We start from the raw sequence: 27,756 nt of genomic DNA, 5'->3' as shown, positions 1-27,756 counted from the left end.
CTCCAGTGTTTGTACACCTCTACTTTCCTGTGTGGTATCATAGTCAGTTGACAAAGAATTGCATGACAAGGGCTAGGAAAAGGGCAGCTGAGTTATTCAGACGTTGAGATAAAGGGGAAAAACATCCAGGAAAAGCCTTTCAGCAGTGGCCACCCATCAGAAAGCCCCCTGAAAACTCTTAACAGAAAAGAAGGGGGTTTCCTTTACAAATTTACCTCAAACCTGTTGGACTGGGCCCACTGCTACTCTTAACTGGCCCTTTTCCTTCTCTAGGTACTTATCTAGTAAAAGTGGTGGCCATGAATGACTTCTCAAACATAAGTCTGGATCTTGGATTCATCACTGTGTTGGCAAACAGCTCCCATAAAAAAGGTAATTACATTAATCTGACAGTGCTGGTTTTCACCATGGAAGTGTCTTTTTGCAATCAGAGCATTTCATGGAGTGTTTATGGTTTGCATGTAGTAATTGCTTTCCTTCCAGCAACAGTGCTGAAAACTTTTGTGGAGGCTTCTTCCTGATGAAGGCAGATTCCCTGACTTTGATGTAGTCATAAATTAGCATCACTCTGTATATGTAACACATTGCACATTTGCTGTTTGTCCTAGAAATAATGAGTGAAGTTTATGGCTTGGGACATAGCTTTGAAACCAGAAAATATTTGCATCACAGCAGTCTCATAAATTGCTGTCACTAATGGCTTCTAGATGGCTCATCCTTACATTTACAAGAGCAGATTATACCAGCAATAAAATAACCTTAGCACTAATTGTATTGAAAGTTTTCCAGTGCTTTCCACCAATTTTCCTTTGTACATCAGTGAAACTCCATCACCTTCTGTGGATATATTTTGATTTATACCATTATGTTTGAAGAATCAGGATCCTCCCTTGTCTGTGATGAGTTTGTTGTTACCATTTTACCCATTTGACTGTGCTGTTTGTCACAGCTCTGGAGTCTGATTCTTACAGCCCCATCTTTCACACTGTCACAAGTCAAATCCTTTGGATTTAAGTCATATTCACTGAGGATGTCTGAAAGTTTTACAGGTAGCACTAAAATATTCTGTTCTTTTTTGCATTAAACAGATTCTGATAAGGAAGAAGGCAGCTACAAAACAAATACCCCAAAGAAAAATGTAAGTATTATTTAAGGACTTTACTTTAAAATTGCTTAGAGACTTTTCTTACCAGTGAAAGTGCTGTATAAGGCAGGGAAAAGAAGTATTTGCAGCACAGTAAATTATGGACTAGATGTTCTGTTCTCCATATGGCTTAACACATAATCTATACCACAAGTCTTGGAGACAAATGTGTTTACAGGCATTCCATCTACAATGCATAAAAAAGATTAAAGAAAATGAACTTTTCACAACAATTCAGTTTTGTAAGTTAAAATATGTTTAGATGAATTTTTAATTCAACTACTTGACTAATGTAAACCTCTCTCTGGAAAGTGATCCTTCAAGTAGAGTTTAATATATTTTATATCGTTCCCAAGTGTTTTCTGCTTTTGTACTGGAGTGTTTAAATTATCTTGCAATGAAAAATCTCCCAGCTTTTGGCAAACTAAGAAGTTAATGACACACCAATTGCTAGCAGCTGTCCAAATTTAAATAATAAAAATGCCAGATAGAATGTTTTATCATGTTAAAAGTCTAGTTTTCAACTGTAACACTAGCAGATAGACCTCAGACATCTGCTATGGGAGATACAAGAAGCCATCATGCTTTACAGATTGCCTGTAAAAATATATTGCATCAGAGGAATATAAATCTAATCCACACCCAAGTTTATCACAGTTTGGTACACAGAAAGACAAACTCACCTACCCATTCTCCTCCTTGTTTATAGCTGCAATGTATCCAATTAAGATAAAAAAGGAATGCACCAGAAGACAAGTGGCTGTTCAAGGGTTAGAAGTCTTGGTCCAGATGTGAAGGTTTAATAGGAATTAATTTCCTAAGTACCTAGTTTTGAAAATGGGAGCTGCACTCCTAAACCAATTCTGCAATTGGGAAAATTTTGCCACACAATTTTTCTGTGCCATCTTCTTCTATTCTGCTTCTACTGCCACACTACCTCTGCTAAGAGAAAGATCATATAGACTACAGATCTGCATCCAGTGATTTGGGGTCTAAATTTCAGACCTTTTTCATTATAAAGAAGCAACATATGTATGTGTTTATTCATATTTGTGTTCTAACTGATACATTTACTTCTTATTTAGGATCACAAAATATATATTAAACCAAGTCGCCATGTGGATCCTTTCACAACTGTTACACTTGGCTGGCCAGACAACAACAATAATTTCAGTTTTCTCTGGACCTGTGGTTTGTGCATTTCCTGAACTTTTTTCACCAACTTGTACTTGATGAGTAACAAACTCACTGTTGTGTCAGATCCAGTGTTGAAAATCTGACTTAAGGATGCTTCATTTTCTGGCTTTAAAGTTTGTCACTCACTGTACATGAAAAATGTCCTTCTACCCAACCCTAGTTTTGGGACCAAACTAATTATGTATATATTTTGGCGTAGTACTCCATTTTGTCTTCTCCCAAAGGTTTCAGTTTTTCAGTTTTTCAAGATCTACCTGTCCTAAGCTTCTCTCTCATAGCCAAGGACTAATCCCAAGTGACTTACACAGGCACTTGCAAAGTACATGTGTCTCAATAAAACAGCAATAATTAACATTAAACATGATGCAAACACATTTCTGGCTGAAAAAAGGATTGGGATTCAGGCCATCTGTGTTCTATCCCCATAATTATCCCTGACCTCATCCATGACTTTGGGAAAGCCTGAATCTGAATCCAGATTACCAACTCTTTAAATTGTGTTCAAGAAACTTGTCTCTAAAGCTCTTTGAAACTTATGGCAGGAAAGTCCTTTATAAGCTGCTGTTCTAACTATAAAGGAAATGTTTCTGCAGGAGCATGCTGGCCTGCCTGGAATGAATGTGTGAAGCAACAGATAATCCTAATCAACCAAAGTGAGGTGCAAATCCCACCTTCCTGCCTTCCTCCTCCAAAATCAGCTGTGACTGTCAAGATTACCATCCAAAACCATGGCAGTGAAGAGAGGCAGGATGAGCAATGTCTCTATGTGACTGCAAAACAAGAACTGCAACTGGAAATCAGGTCTGATTTTAAACCTTGGTATTCACAGGTTAATATTATTACTGCACAAGCATAGTGCAAGGCCACAGTTTCCAATAATAATGATAATAAAGTAGTATTGTACTTTTAGAATCATAGAGAATTAGAATCACAGAGTACTAGAATCACAGAATGCTTTGGGTTGGCAGGGACTTTAAAGATCATCTTGTTCCACCCCTCAGTCACGGGCAGAACACCTTCCCCTAGATCAAGTTACTCAGAGCTCCATCCAGCCTGGCCTTAAATACTTCTAGGGATGGACCATCCACAGCTTCTCTGGGCAACCTGTGCCAGGGCCTCAACACCCTCACAGTAAAGAAAACTTATTGTTCTAAATCCGTTTGCATCTTACCATGGTAAAAATTACTGACCAAATAAGTCTTGCTGCATTTTTCAGTCCATGTTTTTGAACACAAACCTTTTACCAACTGAAACATATTCTTCTGAAAACCACTTAGGGTTTTTGACCCCACTGCAGTGTTGGAGATTTCAATGTCAACCTCACTGAAACAACAGGAATAAATGCCATAAGATGTGTGTGAAATTTCTCCTAGACATCTCATACTATGTGTAACTCCCATCTTACTTCCTTACAGGTGTGAGGCAAACTGCAAGCCAGTGAATGTTAGTGATGAAGTTGTTTTGAGTGTCTCTGGACAGGACGACTCCCAGGCCATATATTATAACTGGTATTTAGAAAACACATTCCAAAACAAGGTGAGAGCACCAGATTTGTCAAAAATACTGCACACACAAAAATAAATATCCACAAAGCCATATGGCCTCAGTGGGATATTTTGTCAAATGAATGCTCAGAAAATACTAGTGAAGATGGAGACAATGAGTGCCTGGATTGGGAGGGGTTACAATGAAGGGCACCAAACTGCCACCCTGCTCCTGATAAATCACAAGAGAAAGAACAGCAAAAAGCCTCTACTGCCATGTGTTCTCTTCTGTCTGATTTTCCAGTCTACAACACTTCCTCTAGCCTGTGGCCTGACTGGTTTCCAGCAGAACTCTTTGAATTTGCTTCAAAGCAACTCATCCACGTTGAGAATGACCAGCTCCTTCTTGCAGACACAGGGAGAAGCTTTTCAGATTAAAGTAACAGGTAGGGGCTAACAGGGTTTTTAGGGTTTACAGATTCCTTTGAGATAATCTCTGCTGACATGACATCATATTGATGTCACACATGCATAGCCTCACTGACAAATATGAAGGTAAATTAGTCCACAAGTTGAAAGTGTTACTTTATATGGAAGTTCTTTAAAATAATGAGGAGATAAGTTTGTTCTGGGGTGTTGCACAGCAGGAGAAATTCAGTTATCTCACTCCAAGCTGTTAATAACTTTGTAAAGGCTCACCTGAAACAAAGTTATGCTAAATGCTTGATCAAATAGTAGCACTTTGCTTTATAATCAGACATTAACATACTGGAAATAGTTCTTTTGTGTTATGGTTGATTCAGTAGCAAGATTTCATTGCTCGTTAGCCCAGCCTGCCGTGTGTGTGCCCGACAGGCAGCCCGGTTACTCGGTGGGCTTGATGCAGACCCGGTTACTCGGTGGGCTCGATGCAGACCCGGTTGCTCTGCACGATGCAGACCCGGTTGTTCGGTGAGCTCGATGCAGACCCGATTACTCGATGCAGACCCCGTTGCTGGGTGGGCTCGATGCGGACCCGGTTACTTGGTGGGCTCGATGCAGACCCGGTTACTCAGTGGGCTCGATGCAGACCCGGTTGTTCAGTGGGCTCGATGCAGACCCGGTTACTCAGTGGGCTCAATGCAGACCCGGTTGTTCAGTGGGCTCGATGCAGACCCGGTTACTCGGTGGGCTCGATGCAGACCCGGTTGTTCAGTGGGCTCGATGCAGACCCGATTACTCGATGCAGACCCGGTTGCTGGGTGGGCTCGATGGAGACCCGGTTGCTGGGTGGGCTCGATGGAGACCCGGTTGCTGGGTGGGCTCGATGCAGACCCCGTTGCTGGGTGGGCTCGATGCAGACCCCGTTGCTGGGTGGGCTCGATGCAGACCCGGTTGTTCGGTGGGCTCGATGCAGACCCCGTTGCTGGGTGGGCTCGATGCAGACCCCGTTGCTGGGTGGGCTCGATGCAGACCCGGTTGCTGGGTGGGCTCGATGCTGCCCCAGGCTCTGCTGGGCTCGCTCCTGCCTGACTCCTGCTCCTTCCTCTCGCAGCCAGGACTGAGCGAGGCTACGGGGAGCGCTGGTTCCTGCTGAGCACCGTGCCCCCGCCCGCAGCCCCCGGCTGTGCCCTGAGTCCCGAGCGCGGCTCGGTGCTCACCGCCTTCAGAGTCTCCTGCAGCGCTCCCGGCTCGGCCGGTCCTGGCAGGCAGCTCACCTATTGCTTCTATGTGACACCAGGTAAGTCCCCAGGCCAAGTGTTTGGCTTCTCCTGACAAGAGCAGAGGCACAAGCCGCCCTGCTCTGCAGGGACCTGCTCACGAGTGAACATGCCCTGGGTCCCCTGCTCTCAGAGAGCAGGAGGTGGCTCTGTGCTGTCTGCTCCCTGACCCCTTCTTTCCTGTTTCAGATTCTCTCCTGGATTGTAGCCCAGATCCTGAACTCTTCCCAGTTTATCTTCCACTTGGAGAAGAGGAAAATGATTTTATTTTACATGTGAAAATTATTGTTAGCAACAACTTTGGTGATACAGTTCAAACAAATGCTTCAGTGAAGGTACACAATAGAATTAATTTGTTTCAAGAACTCTCAAGTGGATAACTAACCCATAATTGACTTTTGGAGTTTCCTCCTCTTTTAGATGTACTACTTCCTTCTGAATGTGCCATAATCACCATTTTTCTACCTAACAGAGACGATTCTCTGTGCGCTCAAGGTCAAAAGATCTTCCACTGCCCCTTTTTCTAGAACAAAAGTCTAAAATAATTGTTTGGATATTGATTGAGCAGTGTAAGCCTATTTACTGAGTATCTGTGTGGGCCCAAAAGCCTCTTGCTTCTTCCCCAGTGCCACAGTAAGGAGATCCTTATCAGGCCATTAAAAATAAAACATTGAAAATGGGGAACATGAAGTTTTATGTCCCACTCTATCTAGGCTGTGATTAAGATGATCATGGAAGCTGTCCAAAGAAAATTATAACAGCCTTGGCAATGTTGAGAGCATATCTGATTCCTTCACCAGGTTGGACCTGCAGATATGATGGATGGGAACCTGACCCTGCAGGCTGTGGTATCTGAGAAGGCAAACACCATCCTAAAAGATGGGAACAGCAGCATGAGTCTCTTCCAGCTGTACAAGTCAGTGGCATCTGTCCTTAATCAGCAGATCCAAGAGGAAAGTTTTAACATGTCTTTACAGACAGACACACGAAAAGAGGTCAGCAAAACACTTTCTTGCAGTAAAATGTCATATAATGGACTCTTCATATTCTTTGACAGCTCTTAAGTAATAAAAAGCTCACATATCACCACTTGAAATCAATGAAGGTTTCAAGTTTCTAGCATCTGTCTCAGTGTTTGGCACAGGTCTCAGCTAGTTTTCACTATTTGTCGACATAAATTATTTGTTTTATCATTCATCAGTAAAACAATTAATTCTCAATTGTTATTTCATTAATTTAAACTAGTTAATCTAAACCTAATTTTCCCAAGCAATTTAAATATCAAATATCAATAAAATGGCATATCTAGAGGGATAAATATCCTATCTAATTTCCCCCAAAAGCACTAGATGGCAGGTAATTTTCTTTAGTCCATTTTAGCCACCAGTTGATGTTTCAGTCACAAGCTGATATTTGTACAGTGCTTTGAGTGCCTCAGATGAAGAGATCTAGAGAATGTATCCTTCAATTAAGATCCATTATTTAAATAACATCAATCACACATGGCTCTGCTTTCTCTGGAAGTGGCATTTACACAGTAATTCACATACATTAGTACAAATTCTCACAAGTAACTCTCCTTGCTCTTAATGGATGTTAAGTGTATGAATTCTCTGTGCTGGGAGGTAACATAAAACTCATGATTATATAATTACTAGGGCAAGTGGCATCTTGTCAGTAGAGCTAATATGAGCTCAAATGATCCTTGTTGTGGAGTCTTACTCTACTGCATAACTTACAGCAAGCCTGGCTGTCAATACACAGCACTATTTTCACAGTCCTAATTAGCATCTTGTTCCTTTGCCTAATTATCCCTTTTCATCCCAAGCTCCGAGGGCTGATGCTGACAACTCTCTCTGTTGTTAACATAACATCAATGCAGACTGCTCTGAAGATGTCAGAGGTATTGAAAGAAATCACTTACAGGAGTGAAGAGCTGTCTGTCTCAGCACAGGTAAGAAGCAATTCATCTTAAATTTCCTCACACTAATAGTAGTGACTCTAATTATCCCACTGACCTTGGAAGAGTTTCAGTGCCTTATAATTATCTGTTCTTACCCATTTTTTCAACTGTACCAGTATGTGTATTTTGACCAGCTGTATTTTGACTCTGTTTAGAGTAAGTAAATTCAAGTCTCAGATATTATCTCAGCAATCTCTACAATCCAGGCTATGACCATTACATTCATCATACATTTTTGAGACAGAATCCTTAACTGTTAGTCAGAAACATGTCAGGGTGCATGTTTTCTCCTGTAAAGCACTTTTAGAACCCTGAAGAAGAACTGCCCCAAGAGGGTTTTTCTAGAATTGCCCACATTCGTTCATCCCTGATCCTGGCACTGCACAAAATGCAGATAGGCAATGGTCAAGGATCATGTCAGCACCCAGGGGAGCTGGGCACGATGTGCAGGTTGGTCTCACAATAGTATCTCTTGAGTCTTGTCTGGAAACAAGGCATTATTAGTAGCTGATGCTATTTATGGTTATGGGGTGAGGATATGGCAGGACAGAACAAACTGTCACTGGGGGAAGTTTCCCAAATATGCAGGCAATAAGAACAGCTGCCCTGATTTCTGATGTATTATAGAGTTGGAGCGTGACAATGGCTTGGAGCATTTCAGCAGGATGTGGTTAACTTTGGCAAGACAAGAACACAGCTCAGATCCAGCTCTTACCCAACAGAAAGGCTGCTCAGCATTCACAGGCTGTGGGGATGGATGCAAGCCTGCAGTGAATTTGCTTGGCTCCTTCACTATCCTGGGCTAAAATCCGGCTAATGCTTTCCCAGTCCCAAAGCTGCATCCAGGCACAAAATAAAAATTGCAAAAATCATTCTCCTTTGGCACTAAGATAGAAACTTATAACCTAATTTACTACTTTACTGTACATCTAAAATCTATCTTTGCCCAGGGTTTGACAGACAAGCTTCTTTCAGATTTATTCATCTTTTTATGGATTATATCTGTAGAAGCAGGCTGCATTTTTCATGCCTGTATTCCACTTTGGTGTACCATCATCTTTATTAGCATTTGAAGTATTACCCCAGCACAAATAATTATAGTAAAAATGGCATTACCCACTAATAGTCTCAAAAGATTACTGATGTTGCAATATTCAGTAAATGACACAAGTGTCACTTCTGCCATCTGTAGTGCCAGCACATATAAACTGCTCCCTGTGTTTCTTCTGCAGGTGGAAGCCAGCAACACTCTGAAACATGTCAGTGCCTCCTTGCTCACTGTAAACACAGAGCACAGCAGAGATGGTCAGGAGTTAAAGGAAGCAGCAAACTATTTGTTTAATGCAGTGAGCAGTGTTCTTAAAGCTTCTGTAGAAATCAGAGCTGGGAACACTTCAGTGCCAAAGGCAAAGCAGGTAATTTAGATTTGGTCCAGTTTGTACTGTACCATGTGTGAATATTTGTTTGCTTTGGGAGGTTTTTAAAATCTCTGCTGTCTCTTGTATTTTTAAATTGCCACTGGGAAAGGTTCATTGTGACACCATGATAGACTTGAATATCAGAGGAAACTTCTCCCCAGTTAGACAAGTTAGATTGGATATCTGTTAATGAAAATGATAGAGGCCTCTTAAGACTTGTTACTTTGAAAGCTGAACAGGACAGGGAACACAGCATCAGCTCTGACCCCTCATTGATGACAAGCATGTTGCGATTTTTTTCAGATTTGCTTCTATCCCGTCCTTTTGCCCCATAATTCAAGGAAGCCACAGGTATTAAACATTCATGATTGCCACCACTACTTCACAACTTGAAGGAGCTCTGGTTGCTGCTGACACTTTTTCAGAAAGCTCTGATTATCTGTTCAGAAAGACACAACTTATCTGTTTTGTCCTGCCCTTTCCTATCTATATGTGAATTGTCACAGCTAACTCTGTGAGTGTCCTGGGCTTGAACATATTTTAATTTCATCACTTCAAGGAAGTAGGGATGAAATAAATCTGAGAGAAAAGATTATCAACTGGACAAGTTTTCCAACAATAACCCACTAATAATACACAACTGACATGTAATGAGGTCTTGCTTTTCCAAGTAACAAAACACTAACACGTGCAGCTAAGGGCATTAATACACAAAAGTACATGAATGTATTGATAGATGTCATGCTTGTAATTTCAATATATATAGGTTATAAATATAACAATATAGAAGTAAAAATCTGTAAGGCATTTATTTGCCACAATGAGAATTACAGAAACTAAATTGCAATAGAATAACTTTCTCTGAGATTAGGAAGCTTATCACCAAGTTTGTCAGCTTAGTAAAACACCAAAATTAAATGGAAGCAATGACAAATAATGTGCAGCTTGATAATCCTGAGTACCTTTGTTGTAAGTTTCCTCCTCCAATTCTTTTCCAGAGTTCAGTGTCACACCGGCTCCTGAGTACAGTTGAAAATCTCCAGAGTGCCCTTCTGTTTGGGAAGGCACCAGGTGATGAGCCAACAGTGCTCACCTCTCCCTCTGCCACAATGTATATGCACAGGTAAAAGATGCAGTGTCCCCCACCGAAGCTTTTGTGAGCTACAAATGTTAATTCCATTGTGCTTAAACACAGTCTTTGAAAGTAACTAAATACTGTAGCATAATGATAATTTCGAGAGTGCATCAAGTCTGTTGTTAGTGACTGATAGTAAGAACAGTTTGGACTCCAGAAGCATCACCTTAGAAATTCCCATGCTGTGTGTTCTTTAACCAGCAGAGAATTTGCTACAATTTCCTGAATGAGGCAGTAGTCACTTACTTTTGAAATTATGTCGAAAACTCATGTCATACCAGCTAAGGGTTTCTTTTCTTTTCCAAGTTGCCAATAATGACATGTTATATGGAACTGTAAGCAGCTTGGCAGAAGCAAATAAAATCCTGAGGAGCCTGATGAGCATTTTCCATTCCCTATAATCATCCCTAAATTGTTCCCTGAGAGCCTGGTTTTCCACATCAAACTGTGCATTCAAATCAAGAGCATGTTCACACAGAAACCAAGGCTTTCAAATAAGTACACCTTGGTAAAACTTCCTCTCCAGATGTGCCAATTCCACCCCTTTTTTGATGATTCTATGGTAGTATTACATGGAGTACTGCATCAGGGACAGATTCATGTACAAAGCATTTACTGGCAGACTTAGAAATAGTTTTGCAAATAAATTATATTCTTGAAGAGAGAAAGATTCCTCTGTAGATATTAAGTCCATGCTATTGATGTTTGGGGTTTTTTTTCTGGTGGCTATTCTTCCTTTTATTATTTTCTTTCTCTTTTATTCTGCTTTGCTTATGCCCAACCCTAACTGGACAGATTACAAACAGAAAGCATGGATAGCACATCCATTAACATCTCCAATTCCAGCTCTGCCAGCTTTACTCTCCCACCTGCTTCCTCTCTCAATATTTCAGGAGTTGATGGCGAAACAGTGGATATAAGGGCAAGTAAACAGCTTTTATCTATCTGTATTTGATATCCAGCTTACATTCCTCATCTAATGGTTTTAGAATTGTTTATCCTTTCACAATGAACACACAAGCACGTGTCCTTCCTCCTGTCATGCCAATAAAATTATTTGAAATTATTGGTCAAAGAAGCCTTCATTTATCTTAGTTGCATGAGGGTGGTTCAGCAAAAACAACTGAACTCTTAAATTCCCCGTCCCATCAGCCCCTTACATACACTTTGATTCACACGTTCATGGCAGGAGCAGGCAGTGGAATCAATCAATACCTCCACATCTGTTTGCTGTTTGTTTACATCTTATGCTCTGAGGGGGATGAAACAGCTCAGAGTCCATATCACGTTCAAACTAACCTACAGCAGCCTTCTTTCATCCCAGCAGGAAACAGCTGAGTGTGGGGACTCAGATCCTGCAGGAGACAAATGTGCTGATGGTAGCACATCCCCCAGCTGAATTAGGACATGGTGGTTTTTTCTCTCAGAACAATAGATTGCATATCATTGTCATATTTTCATAATAAATTTTCTGAAGATCTCTCTGGTTGGTTTGACCCTCTCAGGAAACCCCTAAAATCCCTGCCAACATTTTTTTTTCATTACACCTCTTCCAACTCTACCGGAAAGGTGTCACGCTGTATGAAAACAATAAAGATTGTTGTACACATTCCAGAATAAAAATCATTTTCAAGGTTTATAGACCCACCTTAGAGATAAGGTAGAGTCTTAATAAAATCTGTATGCAGACTTCTTGTAAGTTTACTTCTATTTGGGTCTGAGCTCATTCTTTAACTATTCAGCAATTCAGGGTGTGAATAAAATGAAATATTGACAATAGCTCAGTTGTCTGATTGTTAATATCTCCTAACAGATGGTGAGCTTTGCCATGAATCCCTTTTTCTCCAGTGACAGCAGTTTTGACATCAGTGGAACGGTGGGAGGTCTAAGTCTAACTGGTCTGGATGGTTTGATCATACCAGTCAGCAACCTCAAAGAGAACATTGAGGTAAATCCACTATTTCCTAACTTTCACCCTCCTTTCTCATTTTTTTCTTCTCTCCATTAACAAATTGTCATTTATGTTATCATTTGTGAGGTGAACACAAATGCTGGTAGTGTTCATTACATTAGATGATGTAATGAACACTACCAGCATTTAATGAACACTACCAGCATTTATTGGGGTGAAAAAAAAACCCAAGTATTTCTGACTTTTCTTGAAAATGAGGCATTTTATTCTTCCTTTAAATGAATGTAATAATGCTAATGGTTGTGGAAATAGATTCCAGATTACAGTCATCCCAAAGCAGAATGTGAAATCTGATTTCACCAACCAGCTACTGTATTTATTGAACTACTCTTTGGCTTCCTAGCCCATGTATAAACTGACACGTAAATCATTCATACATGTGCTTTATGCAGCCATTGTCTCAGTCATAATCACAGTTCTCAGTTCAGAAATGCACTAACCCTAACCCTAACCCTAACTCTAGGCTTTGTGATGAGTCTACACAGATTTCAAATTATTTTTTCAGAGGTTGGTTGACATTAAAAAGAAAATTACTTTGAAAGTGGTATTTTTTTCTGGCCATGATTTCCTGATGTTATGAAAAAAGATAATCTAGCATGTGGGCTGCATGCTAAGAAGAAAAATGCTTTTCTGTTTTTAAACCTATGTATTTTTGTTTAAAAACAGATCATGTTACCAAGGCTTTCAGCAACTCAGGAAGATAAGATTCTGCTGAATCTGGGCAGTTATAGCACTTTTCAAGTAAATGTTACCTCAGAAGGCATGTCTGTAGTGATCCACCTGGAATCTGAACACGACATTCCACTAATACTTTACTTGGGCTATGGTTATCACCCAAATGAAACCAACTATGATATGAAAAATCATTTGTTCTATAAGAAAACCTCTGGAGGTAAGAGAAGTGATTAGTGACTCATGAACTTGCAGAATGAGCCTTGACCCTGAGTTCAGGTGTCTAGCTCATTCTTCAAATTTCCAATCTCTTGAATAAAGTGTTCATTAACAGGAGCAAAGATTGGGATGATTTGATCAATGAGTTGCCTAGAATGATTTCACACCTGTTTCTTTGCTTCATTTATTACATGCATGCTTCTGAATTAGCCTTTCTATATATATATGTTGAAACTAAAATATTTATGTTCAAGGTGAGATGAACAGCTGGGTTCTCAGCCCAGAAGAACTCATTTTTGGAGAGGGAACCTACTATTTCATGGTTTTACAAGATATGGGAATGGATTCAACAGTCTACAGTGAGCTAACCATAAATGCCACTTGCTTTGCATCCCGCTGTGTGTTTTGGGACGAGCACCAGGGAGGCTGGAACAGCTATGGCTGTCATGTAAGTAAAGCAAAACAAAACACTGTGTCTGCTACACACTTCAAAGCCAGCCCTCATAACCACCATCTGTAGTAACTGACACCATGAAATAAGATCATTCTGAGATGTTTTAATAAACTCAAGAAGTTTAGTCATGTTGAACTAACCTTTAAACATTCCCATTTCCTGGGATGAACTTCTATATAAGAAATTGAACTATTCTGACCAGGTCATAATGTATTGTAATGCCCATTACTGGTTAGGTGTTAGAATTAACATTCTTTATTGGAACTTGAACAATTTGGTGTGCAGCAGCTCTCTACACTAACTTACCAATCTCAGCACTGTCTTTTCATTTGCTTGGTAAGTCATTTAATACTTTGAGGCCAGATGTTTTATCAAAAATCTTTTCTGGGTTTCAGGTAGGACCAAAAACAAACCCTAGCAGCACACAGTGCCTCTGCAACCATCTGACCTTCTTTGGGAGCTCCTTCTTTGTCATACCCAATGCCATAGATGTCAGCAAAACAGCACAGCTGTTTGGTACATTCGTGGACAATCCTGTGGTGGTGACAACTGTAGGATGCATCTTTCTGATATATGTGCTTGTAGTTATTTGGGCTCGAAGGAAAGACATCCAGGATGATGCCAAAGTAAGTCTCCAGCTAATAAAGTCCACGTATTCAGGCCAATTCCCACCATGCCTAGCCTGTTTTAATAGGAAGTCTTTAACCAATCCTACTCCTTTCCCTGTAACTCTCTGTTTACTGGTTCGTAATCATTGTTCACAAGATCACAAATTCCTACTCACAGCTTTCAGGAATCTGTACTTACAGGAGAGCTAACACACTGCCCATGTTGTGTGGCTCTGCAGGTGAAAATCACAGTCCTGGAAGACAATGACCCCTTTGCTCAGTACCGTTACCTTGTGACAGTTTTCACAGGACACCGCCGGGGTGCAGCCACAACCTCCAAGGTATCAGTGCACTGTGTGGGAGGAGTTTATTTGCTTTGAGAACTGAATGAATAATAGAGCACCTGAGGCTATTGAACAGGAGAACTCAAGTGCACTGTGTGAGCCAGAAAGCCCTTAGATTTGATGAAAGAAGAAATAATCACATTTAGGATGGAGATATGCAAATCTTCATTTTGCCTTTTTATTTTCCAGGTGACTCTCACCCTCTATGGACTGGATGGAGAGAGTGAGCCCCATCATCTAAATGATCCTGATTCACCAGTCTTTGAACGTGGAGGAGTGGATGTTTTCCTCCTCTGTACCTTCTTTCCTCTTGGGGAACTGCAGAGTATTAGATTGTGGCATGATAATTCAGGGGACAGTCCGTCCTGGTAAGTGGAGATCTGGAGATGCCGGGAGGTAAAAACCCACTAAAACCTTTTTATAATGTCAACAGCTTTCCCTTTCTAACACTTGAAAATTATCCTTTCTGCAGTTCTAGAAAGAAGTGTTAAATTCTAGTTTTTGCAGCTAAATAGACCAAATCACTGCCTAAAGTGCAGGACCAGGAGTGTTTCCCATATCCCATGTCCAGTACAGGATGGGATATGTCCTGTGCCTTACAGTTTAGCCACCCCAAGTAGCTGAAGGTCAGATTTTGTCCTCCACAGTCTTGCTGAGCTCTGGATTTCACACACTCAGTGGTATGTGACAGTGCCCTGTGTGTTTTTCCAACAGGTATGTGAATCGAGTATTAGTCCATGACCTGGCATGGGATCAGAAATGGTACTTCCTCTGCAACTCTTGGCTAGCCATTGATATTGGAGAGTGTGTCCTAGATAAAGTGTTCCCAGTAGCAACAGAACAGGACATGAAGCAGTTCAGGTACCTCCTATTTCATGGATTATTTTTTTTCTCTTGATAGCAGTCAGTCTGGAAAAACAAGGATGACAAAAACAGACCAAAGCCCTAGAAAAAAATGAAAACAAGGAAGGTCTTCCACTGTCCTTAAAGAGTTCTGAATAAGGGAGAGAGAGAGGGAGGATGACTACATAAATCATTACCCTAACAGTAGTACCATACTGAAAATATCGGTGCTAAAGGATAGCCTGACAGAACAGAACCTACAGAAACCTACAGAAACCCAAACATCTTCTCTTAAGTGTAATTTTCTTGACACTATTTAATAGGAACTATTTGCTTTCCCCCTATGCTGTGTCCAAAAGAAAAGGACATAAGTAGCTATGACCATGCAAATCAAGCCATGGTATTTGATCATTTCTCCTAATTATTACTTTTGCTGATAGTGCCTAGAAGCATAAAAAGGTTGGGACCCTGAACTAGGGTTTTGTTCTTTCCTCTCCTTTCTACATATCCATTTGATTTCCCTCTTCTTCCCAGCAATCTGTTCTTCATGAAGACCTCCAAGGGTTTCCAGGATGGGCACATCTGGTACTCGGTGTTCAGCCGCTCCCCTCGAAGCTCCTTCACGCGAGCCCAGCGCGTGTCCTGCTGCTTCTCCCTGCTCCTGTGCACCATGCTGACCAGCATCATGTTCTGGGGTGTGCCAAAGGACCCTGCTGAGCAGAAAATGGATCTGGGTAACAATCCTCACCACTGCTTGGGCAGGCAAATAGAGAGACAGCAGAATCTGGAAGCAAGAGTTGATTAAATGGGTTTTTCCCAAGAAAGAGACTTGATCGTTTATTTTGCCTGGGGTTATTTTTCCTTCTCTGCTCTGTTTGACCTTGACAGGTAAGATCGAATTCACATGGCAGGAAGTGATGATTGGCTTTGAGAGCTCCCTCCTCATGTTCCCCATCAACCTGCTCATTGTGCAGATCTTCAGGAACGTACGACCCCGGCCAGCCCAGCAGAGCAGAGAGAAGAAGCCGGGAAAGAATGGCCGAGTGTCCCCAAGCCTGCCTCCCACCCCAGGGGCCACCCAGGCTGCCTGTCTCACTCCGGAGGCTGTGACAAAGGCAAGTCCCAGTGAGTCCTGCACTGCCCTCTGCTGCCACACACTACCGGCTTCCCCAGCTCCACAAATTTCCCTGTTTCAATGCTCTTCAGCCTGTCTGAAGAGAAAACCCAATTACCACTGGTGCAAAGTGCCCACCTAAGTGCAATCCTTCATTAAGGTCTGCCTTTGTACATGCCAGCCCTTGCACAGTTATTGTGTGTGACCAAATCACTGTGTTCAGGGGGTAGAGCAAACACCAAGCAACACAGTGAAGATAAAAGGTATCATGGACCACATCTTCTCAGGCACGCTGCCCTTTTGAACCACAAAAGCTGCCTTGCTGAACTCACTGAAATCTGCCTGTCACATCCAGCACTGTAGGATGTGCTATTCTTATCCATTCTGGAGATTTTAGCAGTTGGTGCAGCTCCCAGCCAGTGGTACTGTCAGATCACATCAGCTTAAGCCACTGCAGCCAGAGTCACTGCTGTGTTGCTGCTGTCTTTCCTAGGACATAAGAAGAATTGCCAACTCACTCTTTAAAGCCCTGAAGACTCTATCTCCCACCTCAGCACCAGACCTTGAAAAATCAGCTAATATCAACACACTCCTGTCATTGGTTGAGGATGTCATCTGTCAGCAGAACAGAGCTGGGCAAGGGTTTTGCGATGACAGCAAGAAGGATGGCCCTATAATTGTCACACTGGGTGCTATGGATATCCCAGGTAAATAACACACTCTGAAATACCTGCTGAAACCCTTGCAATGAAAATGATGATAGCACTGGATGTGATAACCCAAGCTCTTCTTACACTCTGACTCAAAGGCAACTACAGAATCACAGAATAGCTGGGTTAGAAGGGATCTCTGGACCCCACCACGCTGCTCAGAGCAGGGTCAGTGGGAGCAGGATTGCCCAAGATCAAATCAGTCAGATGCTGAATAGCCCCAAGGATGAAGACTCCACAAATTCTCAACTGGAGCAACCCACTCCAGTGTCCAATATCTATGTTTTTTCTTATGTTCAGAAATTTCCCATGTTTTAAGATGTGCCCATTGCCTCTTGTTCTTTCACTGCACCACTGAGCACCCAACTAAGTAAAAACAAATGTGAAATCTCTGTTTCTTATGTTGTAGAATCAAATGTTTGCTTTGGCTTGGGAGCTGGATCAGCATCTACAAATGAAAAGACTCACAAATATCACTTGTTTCACAAACTCTTTGACCTGTCTTCTTTTTTTTCTTGCCTTGTGCTGTTGTTCCTTTCAGTCTGACTCTCAATTAAACAAGAATATATGAGTAAATAATCTCACTGATTTCATTAAGACTCACATTTAGCTTTTCCAGGGAGTCTTCCAAGCTACTAATTGCACAGGTAAACCATGAACAAATTAAGAGTTGATATCTGATCTGACCTATTAAGATTTTAGGACTGCTGTTTAACTCAGTTGCCTTCTGGAAAACGTTGCAGGCCATGCCAGCAGAGGAGTATTAAGTGCTAGTACTAAAGCTGCTTTTACATGTCCTTTCATATGTTACTCTTCACTTCATCACATTCATGATCTTTAGCTCCAGAGAAACCATCCTTTGAACAGATGTGTTCTAATCTATTTATTTTCTCAATAAATAAATAAATTTAATAAATTTATTCTTTGTCTGCAGAAAAAACAAGAAGTCCAACTCCAGAGAAGAGAATTTGTGACCAGCTGAAATACAGTGGTTACCATCGCTGCTTGTACATGCAACTCCAGCATGTAGAGATGGAGCTGGAATTACTGGGCCCCCATAAATTTCAGATGCCTCAGAGTTACACACAAGCTGTTTGTCAGGTTCAGCATATGAAGAACCTCCTGGAGAACCAAATCTGCTCATCAGCATCCATCAGTGAGGGGTAACCCAGTTCTCATTCTAAGTATAAGTAAATTCAGGTCATGAATTCAAAATTGGACAGGATGACACAGCCCAAATAATTGCTGCTTAACATGTGCTAGATAACTATTATTAAATCTGTAAAAATAAGTCTTACTATTATACCACTGCAGGAGCTACAAAGAAATTTCCATGCACTGTGAACTGCACACAAAAGCAGTAATGACAGATCATTGCTGTTTGTCATTTTTGCCTCCAAAGTGGAAAGTTACAATAAATGCCATGTGATAGTAAAGGGCTGGGATAATCACCCAGCTCCAAAGTCACAGAAGTCTTTTAAAATGTATGGATAAAGAAAAATTAATAAGCAGACAAAAATAGTTCTGTGAAATCTGATAATTAAGTTGGAAGTATTGAAAACAATTGCACTAATTACGTCACTTGGCCATTATGGTGATCACAAGAGATGCATTCAGCAGATTTAATGCACTCACAGCTTTGTCAATAATTCTACTGGAGATTCAGTTGTGCATGAACTGAGGAGTAAAGAAACCCATCACATTTATTTTGATTTTAGCTGATCTCTGCACACCTCATTATTTTTTCTCACTTTTTGTGTATGGATACTTTTTGGTATCTATATATCCTATATAACTGCATTAATTAAAAGAATATTATGATTTTATATCATAAGATGTTGCCTGTTCCCAGTGAACCCGATGGCTGCGATTTTGGTTCCTGTTCCATCACAGACTGATTTTTTTCAATTCTCGTTCACTCTCAAGGTGGTCCCATACTCCAAACTTGTCCAGTGATGACAAGAAAAGTTCTTCTCCCAGAGGGCTGCCCTGGTGGTTTGTGTTCATTGCTTGGTTCCTTGTGGCAGCCACCAGCAGTGTGTCCGGGTTCTTCACCATGCTCTACGGGCTCCACTATGGCAAGGAGAACTCCATCAAATGGCTCATCTCCATGCTCATCTCCTTCTTGGAAAGTCTTTTCATCACACAGCCCTTAAAGGTGAGAGCCTCAGAAATGCAACCACCAGTCAAGATGAGCTCATCTGCTGCCATTGCAGGAAGACAGTGTAACACGTTCTAAAGAGCTGCAAGATTTAAGATATAAAATGAGAACTCTTTGCCCTTCAAACAAGAGCAGGCAGGTGGTTTAGAGTTCTGATGGGTTTTGCTGACATCAACTCCATTAGTTTCAACTCCCTTGCTCTGTCAGGGTTTAATGAGGCTTCTGACTAGTGAGGATGTGTCACAGAATCAGTTTAGCTGGACAAACCCCAGCACTGTGCACTGTTCTCTTGTTTATGGGCTTCAGCTGCATGGGTTCAACAAACCCAAGCACAGTTGTATTCCTGCAGTGCCTGGATCCAAAGTGATCCAGGTCAAAACCTGAGCTTCATGATATGAAATGGGAATATGGTGACTCTACAGCTGATTCCTTCCAGGTGCTGGGATTTGCTGCTTTTTTTGCTCTGGTTCTGAAGAAGGTGGAACATGAGGATGAAGAAAACACAGCTATTGATGGACCTTTATCTACACCAGGTAACTGCCTGCAAAGTTAAAAATTATTAAAGAAAGTGCAGAATTCTCCAAGCTTTTGGAGTGCTTAATGAATAATTCTTGACAAAGCTCAACTGGTTTGCAACAAAACCTCTGACTATTCCACAATTTAGTGAAAATAAATAAGTGAACAGTAAAAAATTCACCCTTCATGTAGAGTGGTAGGTCTTTATCTGACAAGCATAACTAAAACCTCTCACAAAGAAATTTCCCACATCCTTTAAGCCCTATATGGATGTTCTCAGGTTACATACTTTTCCACAGCCACAATTATCTGTATTATTCCCCTAAACTGAGCAGTGGCTTCTGCAGTCATAATCATCTCTAAATAAAGCCTTCACTAGCAGACAGGAATCCTAGGGCACAGCAAAGTTATCTGATCTGCAGCTTCCTCCCTGCTCAGCCTCAGGCTATGAATACACCACCTGCTGAGATGCTCAGCCTAGAGAGAGACACCTGGAGCACACCTGGTCCTAAACCCAACACAGTTTTTGTGAGCTCCTTCCCTCTCCACTGTTTGCCTTACAGTTGCTATAGTAATTGTTTAAATCACATCCTCTATTCCTGAGGGAAAGCATTAGATAGAAATGTTTCCTTAGAAAGTCCAAACAAACAAAAAGCAGGACATGGATGATAATTAACTAACTCCAGGGTTCACTGCTCTCCCTCACAGGTGATTCATACCCTCTCTTCGGGGTCCGAAGGGACAGTAGGAGCAACATTTACCGGCCACCTCCTGCTGCTGATGTGGAGAAAATGAAAATCAGCTACATGAAGGAGCAGAAAGCATTTGCCCTCATCAGAGAAATCCTGGGTATTACCCATATGTAGATTATCTTGTTTTATTCAGTAATACTCATCAGTAATTTTACTTCAGTGAAAATATTGTTCTCTTGGGTGACAAAGTTTTGGCATATCTTCTTTCTGCCAGCTTTCTGCCAGCCATTATGATGTACAGACAGGCTGTTCCCTGGCAGCTGGAGCTGCAGGGAGGTGGGAATGTTAGCTGGAGCTAAAAGTGTGGCTAAGGCTTCATTTTATGGTAAAAAAACACATCACATCACACACATAAGAGATTAAAGAAAAGCAGAAAGGATAAAAGGAGGAGGTCAACATTAAAATCAAGCTGAAACCAAAGAGCAGATGGAGGCCATCTTTCTAAAAGCATATAGTATCTATAGATAATGATTTATGCCCCTGTTTATTTCCTCTAAAATCAATGGCAAAAAAAAAATTACCTCAACTTCACTTGGAACAAAGTAATTTTATTTGGAGCTACCATGACTACTTCTATTCAGCCTTCCCACTTCTTTTCTTGACTGCTACTCATATTCCAAATGTGAAACACTTAAACTGCAGCACATTGAAGTAGTTTGGGTGTACTCATTAGCACTGATCACTCAGAGTCTACAAAGAACCTCCCTGGCCTCATGGCTGCTGGCAGCAGTAATCATTCATGAAATCTATTTTGAACAGCTTTGTTAAGCCAGAGCTCACATGTGTTGTTTCTTTCTGTTTTTTTCCAGCCTATCTGGGGTTTTTATGGATGCTGTTACTGGTTGCCTATGGGCAGAGAGATCCCAATTCCTACTATTTAAACAAACACATTGAGGACAGCTTTACAGATGGATTCCGTGATGTCTACAGTTACCAGGATTTTTTCACGTGGGCAAACACTACTTTACTCAAAAATCTTTATGGATCATATAAAGGTGCAGATTCACATTGCTTCCCTTCAGCTTGACAGATTCTGAAACTTTGTTTTTAATACTTATCTCTAACTTTCATATTTGAGTGGAGAAAGGGACTGTGAGTGTATGAGGCTAGCAAGGAATCTTATAATATGAATACCAGTGGATAACAAAACCCCACAGCTTGACCCTAGGTTAAACATCCCCTGATATTTTCCCTATATTTAATATAACCCAAAAGTTCTGCACTGCAATGCTAAATTTTTCACATTTTTTATTACTTACTCCAGATATTCAGATATATCAGAAAGTTTACACAACTTTCTTTGCATAATTAAAAAAAAAAAGGCAGACAGGTGGCACCATACAGCTTTCCCTCGGAGAGTTGTTTGCATCATGACTTGTGTCAATGTGAAGGCAAATTATGCAATACCAGCATGTTTCTATCCACCCATATCCAGTAAAATATGACCCACTTTCCAGCTCACATTTAAGGGTAAATATTGAAATATATTAGCAGAGTTGTTCTTTGGACATGAACACTGCATGAACACTATGGGACTCGAGGTGAGTCCCTTTTCTCCCCAGGCCTCACTTTCCCTGTGTATAAAATACTGATGGGGGTGACACAGAACTCTGTTATTGTGAATATTATTTAAGAACTCAGTTCAAATCAATATGAGGGTTTCATTTTCATGACTATTTTGCTTACAGTGTTTCCGAGAAAAAGAATATCCGGCAAAATATTAATGCATCAGTGAATCATAAATGAAATGAAGAAATATTATTAATTTTGTCATATTGCCAGTGCTGCTCTTTTCCATCTCCTGTTCAGGATTCATTACAGATGGCAATTCCAAGCTGGTGGGTAGTGCTCGAATTCGCCAAGTGAGAGTGAAAGGAGACACCTGCCCCGTTTCTCCCAGACTCCAGCACGTAGTTGAGGAATGCCACGCTCCCTACTCCCTACAAACAGAAGATACATCACTTTATGGGGAGCACTGGAATACCTCAGGCCCTGATAACTCCTCTGACTTGAGCTCAGCATGGCACTATCAGAGTCAGTCCAAACTGAGAGGACACCCCAGCTGGGGTAAATTTGCTGTCTACAGTGGAGGGGGATATGTGATTCACCTGGGAACCGACCCTAAAAATGCCTCCAGGTACCACTTGTGTTCTTGTAAATTATCAGTGCATCCTCCATGTGATACTGTCTCATTCCTGAATGAATTACATCACTGGTTACACATTCTTTTGGCAGAATTCTCCAGTACCTTTTCAACAATGTCTGGCTTGACACCTTCACAAGAGCAGTGTTTGTTGAATTTACAGTCTACAATGCCAATGTGAACCTGTTCTGCATTATAAGCCTGATGTTTGAAAGCAATGCTTTAGGTGAGAGCCTTTCCTAAGTTACACATTTCTGAAGACAGCAAGAAATGCACCTACAGAAGGTAGATTTACACATTATCAGTGTTTTCCTAGTTCTTTCCTCAGGAAACACAAGTGTATTAATAAATCTAATCATGAGAGAATCAATGCAAATTTTTTAAACCATTTAGGAAAAATGCAGCATCTCAGTAATATAGACCATAATGGAATATCTTATGTTTGCTTATGCCGTGGTCATCTGTTCATGAAGAAAACATGACACTGAAACTTGATCTTGAGAATTTACACAACAGGAACAAGAAAAATTCTGTTTCCTAATCACTTCAGCGAATCAATACAATATTAGGACCAAAATGCAAATAATGGTCTGGGTTTTTTGCTCCTGATGACTTCTAATGTATAGCTATGTCATCATGTAATATATAATCTGGATACAACAAAGAGAAGAGTAAAAGCAGATTCTGGTTTAGGGGCTGTAAGAAAACATTTAGTCTGGGAGCAGCCTCCTTAGACTGTGTCCAAGTATTGGAAAATGCCCAAATTGAGCTCATTTTGTGTTTAGAATGAGATTCAGCTTTTTAAAAAAAATCCAAGTCCTCCTGCTGTATTTCTGCATTTGCAGTCCAATCCAAACTCAGTCCTGCTGGGATTACTATTGTACTATCAAACAAGACTCAAGCAGACAAGCACAACCACTCTAAAAGCCTTGACTCTCTGAAATTCCTGTTTGAGGAAAATTTCAAACCCTTGTAGGGTTACTCATACAGTCAAGTCTAAATCTTAGTTTGATGGTTGAATTCAGCCTCACACTGATGTGAAAGCAAGTACAGAAGTCTCACTGGTGAACTGAGTTGTTTGAATGAAGGCAGAAGAAGCCCTGAGGTGACCCCTGTTTTCTTTTTTAGGGGCCTTCTTCACAAGTGCAGAGCTGCAAAGTGTCCGGCTGTACCCCTACACCGACAGCCTCCATATCTTTGTGGTTGCAGCAGAAATCATTTATTTCCTCTTCATTGTGTACTACATGATGGTACAGGTGAGCCCCACTGGAGAGTCTGCTTGAGAGCATGACCTTGTGCCTGCTGTTAATTGCATTTACAAAAGCTTTAGGACTGTACTTGATTTCAGTAGCACTGATGCTGCTACACCAATGGCAAGATTGAATCAGGTACAGTGTCAGTATTAAATAATAGGAAGGCAACACTTTTTTTGGCTTGGATGCTGTTTTTGAGAAAGATAATGAGAATCTAGTGCAAGATGTAGTTTTATTCATGCAGAGCAATCTGCTTTATTGTGGAGGGCATTGCCCTAATCTTCAGAGGTGCATTGTGTGATGTGGAGTCATGAGACTGAAACAGTAAAACTCCTCCCAGGGAAAGCTGCTGCAGAGTCTGAGATGGAGATACTTCCACAGCAAGTGGAATCTCCTGGAGATGGCCATTATATTGATTAGCTGGAGTGCTCTGTCAGTGTTTGTGAAACGGACGGTCCTTGGGGCCAGGGACATCAGCTACTACCAGGAACACAAGGAGGAGTAAGTACTAATGCTATTTACTGCACCTTTTGTTGTTGCTACTTATGCAGAAATAAATCTGTTTTTCCTCTTCCCAGACAGCACCTTTTCTGTGCTAAATATTACTATCCTAGATGGCTATGTATTAATGAAGCCTGTAGTGTCAGGCCTTAGATTTGTATCAGCAATAGGATTTTCTTCTGATACTGCTCAAATAAAATACAGCAGACTTCAGCACCAAGTTCCCTTCCTGTCTGCATCACCCTCTTGTGAACCAACAAGCCTTTCTGCTACAGGACATCCACTCAGAAAACACATAATCTGCCTTGTTCTTTGTTGTAAAAAGCCACTGGTTAGGAGATAATAATGGAATACTTAGTGCAGAATGGAAAATTATAACGTCTTTTAAAAGATCTTTCAGGAAAGAAATTATAGAATCACAGAATAATGAGCAGAATTTGGGCTACAGCCTCAACCTCCTCTCCTTAAAAATGTTAGCCATGCACAACTGAACTTTTTGTGTGCACACAGTAGGAAGTGCAAGTGGGAACACTCAAACAGGAACTCATTAGGTCTCTACTGAAATCCCAGCACAGGGTGACTGGCTTTTCCAGCATACCCATTTATGCACTTCAAAGGATTCTGTGTGCATGGTATATTATGCATTTTCTTTTTATTTTCCTAACAGCTCCATAAACTTCAGTGAAACAGCAAGAGCTGATGCAGTTCTTGGCTACCTGATTGCATTCCTGGTGCTTCTCTCCACAGTGAAACTGTGGCATCTGCTGAGGCTCAACCCTAAACTGAACATGATCACTTCAACACTGAGGAGGGCATGGGGTGATATCTCTGGGTTCATCACTGTAATTGCAGTCATGTTCCTTGCCTATTCCATTGCTGTGAGTACCACAGTGCTTTCTCTTGTCTGCAGTCTGCTCCCGGGTACTGTCAGGTTAAATCAACTATTTTTGAATGCCAAAAGCAACATAGCTTTGCCATGTAAAATGGAATAAAGCTGCCTGTCTATATCTTAGTTCAGCAGCTTGGAGCCCAAGTCTTCTGTATGAGTGAAAGAGAAGTTAAAACATCCACTCTGTCCTTAGCAAACTGAAATTTAGTGAAAAATCAAACACTGAGCTGAAAAATAAGGACTCTTTATGTGCAATAGATGTGACAAAGAACGAAGTACTGGAAAAATTATTTTCTGGATAAAGCTTAAATTGTGGAGCATTAGAAAGTGCCATTTTCTGTTTGGCTAGTTATAAGTGGGAAATAGTTATATTTTTTACATATCTAGTAACAGGCTGAGCACATACAAGACATTCTCATATCTATGATAAAGATCTTCAAGCTAAACACATTTTGCAGCAAGGACTCTGATCATGACACAAGACATGACTTCTGTCCTCTGCAGGCAAACCTGATATTTGGCTGGAAGCTCTACTCTTACAAAACCCTCCTTGATTCAGCAGAGACCATGGTCAGTCTTCAGCTGGGAATCTTCAACTATGAGGAGGTACCACATGTAATTTGGAGAAGTTTGCAGCCATACAATTGGCATCTCAGCTATCAAATATGCATTGACCCAGCAAATAGAAGGACTTTCAATTAGTGCTAAACATTAATCTAATTTTGCAAGCTCCACAGCTCCCTAAGGCAGTCACCCTTTCTGAGCAAGACAAGGACATCCAGTGAAACCTCTTTCATTTTCTATTTTGATCACAAGGAGGCTCATAATGAACCTTTCATTGAGAAACCTGCTCAAATTTCTACTAGAGCTGTTACTAATTGATTACAAAAAGTTTTGAGTAATTTCCTTAGAAAGCTACAGATAGAAATATGAGGAAAACCCTGTGTTTGTTCTGAACACCCCTTCTATCTTCCCAAGAAAGGCAAGGCCTTCCACAAGAGAACTTTATGTTAATTTTTTTGTTGTTGTTATTCTTTATATACCACTTTCAGTAAGATCTTTCAAATATTTCAATATCCTTTTAACATTTTTTGTGGATTAATTTTTGGACGTCTCTGACTGTGAACTCCTCCTTGGTGTATGTTTTTAGACAATGGATCCCATAGGATATGAGTGGCTTTGAAGATCAGTCATTTAGCACATTTGGCACATTTTCAACTCTACATCCCACTCATGTTAATAATGAAAATACATTCCTATGTAGTTTATATAAAAATGAGTGTTTTGATTTTTTACAACCTTTGGTTTACAAGTGTCTCTTACAGTCTGACTGTGCTTCTTTGTAAAGCATACAGTAAAATAAATGACATGCATACAGGGATTTCACCTATTTTGAAAGCTGAGGCATTAGGAAGCTTCAGCTGTTCTGTGGATAAACAGATCTCCAGGCTTGTTAACTTTCACAGGAAACTGGCATACCATTACAATTAAATGCAAATACTTAAAAACCCCCAAAGACTGCCCATATTCACACACATATATATAAAATATTCTGTTGTCTTTGTACTGTATCATATCAACAAAGGGCAATACTAGAGTAGAAAATTTATATATGTGTATAATGAATATGTCATAATTGATTAGACACAGGATTCTCAAGGTGATAGACTTCTTATTGGGTCTTAACTGCTTGTATGTATGTATGTAGATAGGTATGTATGCTTTTTGTTTGTTTTATGTCTTACCTTATGCATTATGCAGGTCTTGGACTACAATCCAATTTTAAGCTCCTTTTTAATTGGATCCTGCATCGTTTTTATGACATTTGTGGTACTGAATCTGTTCATTTCGGTGATTCTGGTTGCTTTTAGTGAGGAGCAGAAGAATTACCAGGTTTGTTCATCTAAGCTCTCTTGCTTTTAACATTTTTTGTTCAGTGCTTACTCAGGTATTCAACCATGGATGAAAGCCATGTAAATTCAGTCCAATCTTCAGAAGGCAACATTTGCTCAGAAAGTACACTTCAGATTTTCCAGATTTACACTGTCTATTCCTGTTCAGATGAGTCCCTGTTCAGATCTGATTTGTAGCCTTCTGTTCACATACTACATCCATCAAAAAACTCTTAGGTTCGTGCTGGGCTGTATTGAAATCAGTGCCAAAACTGCTACTGAAGTGCATGAGGCTTTACAGCTCCTTTTAAAACTCTTACTGTGAGTGCCTGACCCATTCAAGCTATTGATAGTGTGGTGTGAAATCCATCTCAACACTCCAGTACTGCCCAGAAATGTTTTAAATAAAGTCAAGGGAGATGAAAACAAAGGATATGGTTGATAGAATAGAATATATATTTCATTTATCTCATTTACTTCATCTCAAAATGGTGGATGTCTCATTGTGTATACCTTGAGCTGTATGGGAGCTGGCAAGTGCACTCCAGGCTCCTGTAGAGAGATTTCCATGGGATTTGACAGCCAAAATTTCTGTAGTGTCCATACTCATCTGGGGCTTCTGTCTGGATAAAAATATTGGCACAATGTTTTGCTTGGCAGTCACTCATGCTC

General features: G+C 40.7%; 2 protein-coding genes across 2 annotated transcripts in view; one reads left to right on the top strand and one right to left on the bottom strand.

Annotated features, from left to right (window-relative positions):
* The window catches only part of BCO1 (beta-carotene oxygenase 1), a 45,444-nt gene extending 31,568 nt beyond the window's left edge, over positions 1–13,876 (bottom strand). Inside the window, exon 1 of the mRNA XM_036390501.2 lies at positions 13,807–13,876. Within this exon, the coding sequence (XP_036246394.1) occupies positions 13,807–13,845 (39 nt within the window). The 5' untranslated portion in view covers positions 13,846–13,876. The remainder of the gene's footprint in view (positions 1–13,806) is intronic.
* Positions 1–27,756, top strand: part of LOC129046813 (polycystic kidney disease protein 1-like 2) — a 36,077-nt gene that overhangs the window by 8,068 nt on the left and 253 nt on the right. Inside the window, 35 exon segments of the mRNA XM_054516177.1 lie at positions 274–372; positions 1,089–1,138; positions 2,230–2,335; positions 2,935–3,142; positions 3,757–3,877; positions 4,130–4,271; positions 5,360–5,545; positions 5,715–5,860; positions 6,326–6,520; positions 7,354–7,479; positions 8,721–8,903; positions 9,905–10,029; positions 10,837–10,963; positions 11,855–11,989; positions 12,680–12,905; positions 13,159–13,352; positions 13,754–13,984; positions 14,206–14,307; positions 14,500–14,678; positions 15,025–15,171; positions 15,688–15,887; positions 16,042–16,268; positions 16,761–16,974; positions 17,912–18,140; positions 18,904–19,135; positions 19,575–19,671; positions 20,363–20,503; positions 21,216–21,401; positions 22,216–22,543; positions 22,642–22,775; positions 23,678–23,805; positions 24,143–24,303; positions 24,971–25,181; positions 25,697–25,798; positions 26,954–27,085. Of these exon segments, the coding sequence (XP_054372152.1) occupies positions 274–372; positions 1,089–1,138; positions 2,230–2,335; positions 2,935–3,142; positions 3,757–3,877; positions 4,130–4,271; positions 5,360–5,545; positions 5,715–5,860; positions 6,326–6,520; positions 7,354–7,479; positions 8,721–8,903; positions 9,905–10,029; positions 10,837–10,963; positions 11,855–11,989; positions 12,680–12,905; positions 13,159–13,352; positions 13,754–13,984; positions 14,206–14,307; positions 14,500–14,678; positions 15,025–15,171; positions 15,688–15,887; positions 16,042–16,268; positions 16,761–16,974; positions 17,912–18,140; positions 18,904–19,135; positions 19,575–19,671; positions 20,363–20,503; positions 21,216–21,401; positions 22,216–22,543; positions 22,642–22,775; positions 23,678–23,805; positions 24,143–24,303; positions 24,971–25,181; positions 25,697–25,798; positions 26,954–27,085 (5,750 nt within the window).

This window comes from Molothrus ater, chromosome 12 (genome assembly GCF_012460135.2).
Source record: "Molothrus ater isolate BHLD 08-10-18 breed brown headed cowbird chromosome 12, BPBGC_Mater_1.1, whole genome shotgun sequence".
NCBI classification, from domain to species: domain Eukaryota; kingdom Metazoa; phylum Chordata; class Aves; order Passeriformes; family Icteridae; genus Molothrus; species Molothrus ater.
The sequence above is the reverse complement of the archived record's forward strand: the minus strand, read 5'-3'. Positions and strand labels throughout refer to the sequence as shown.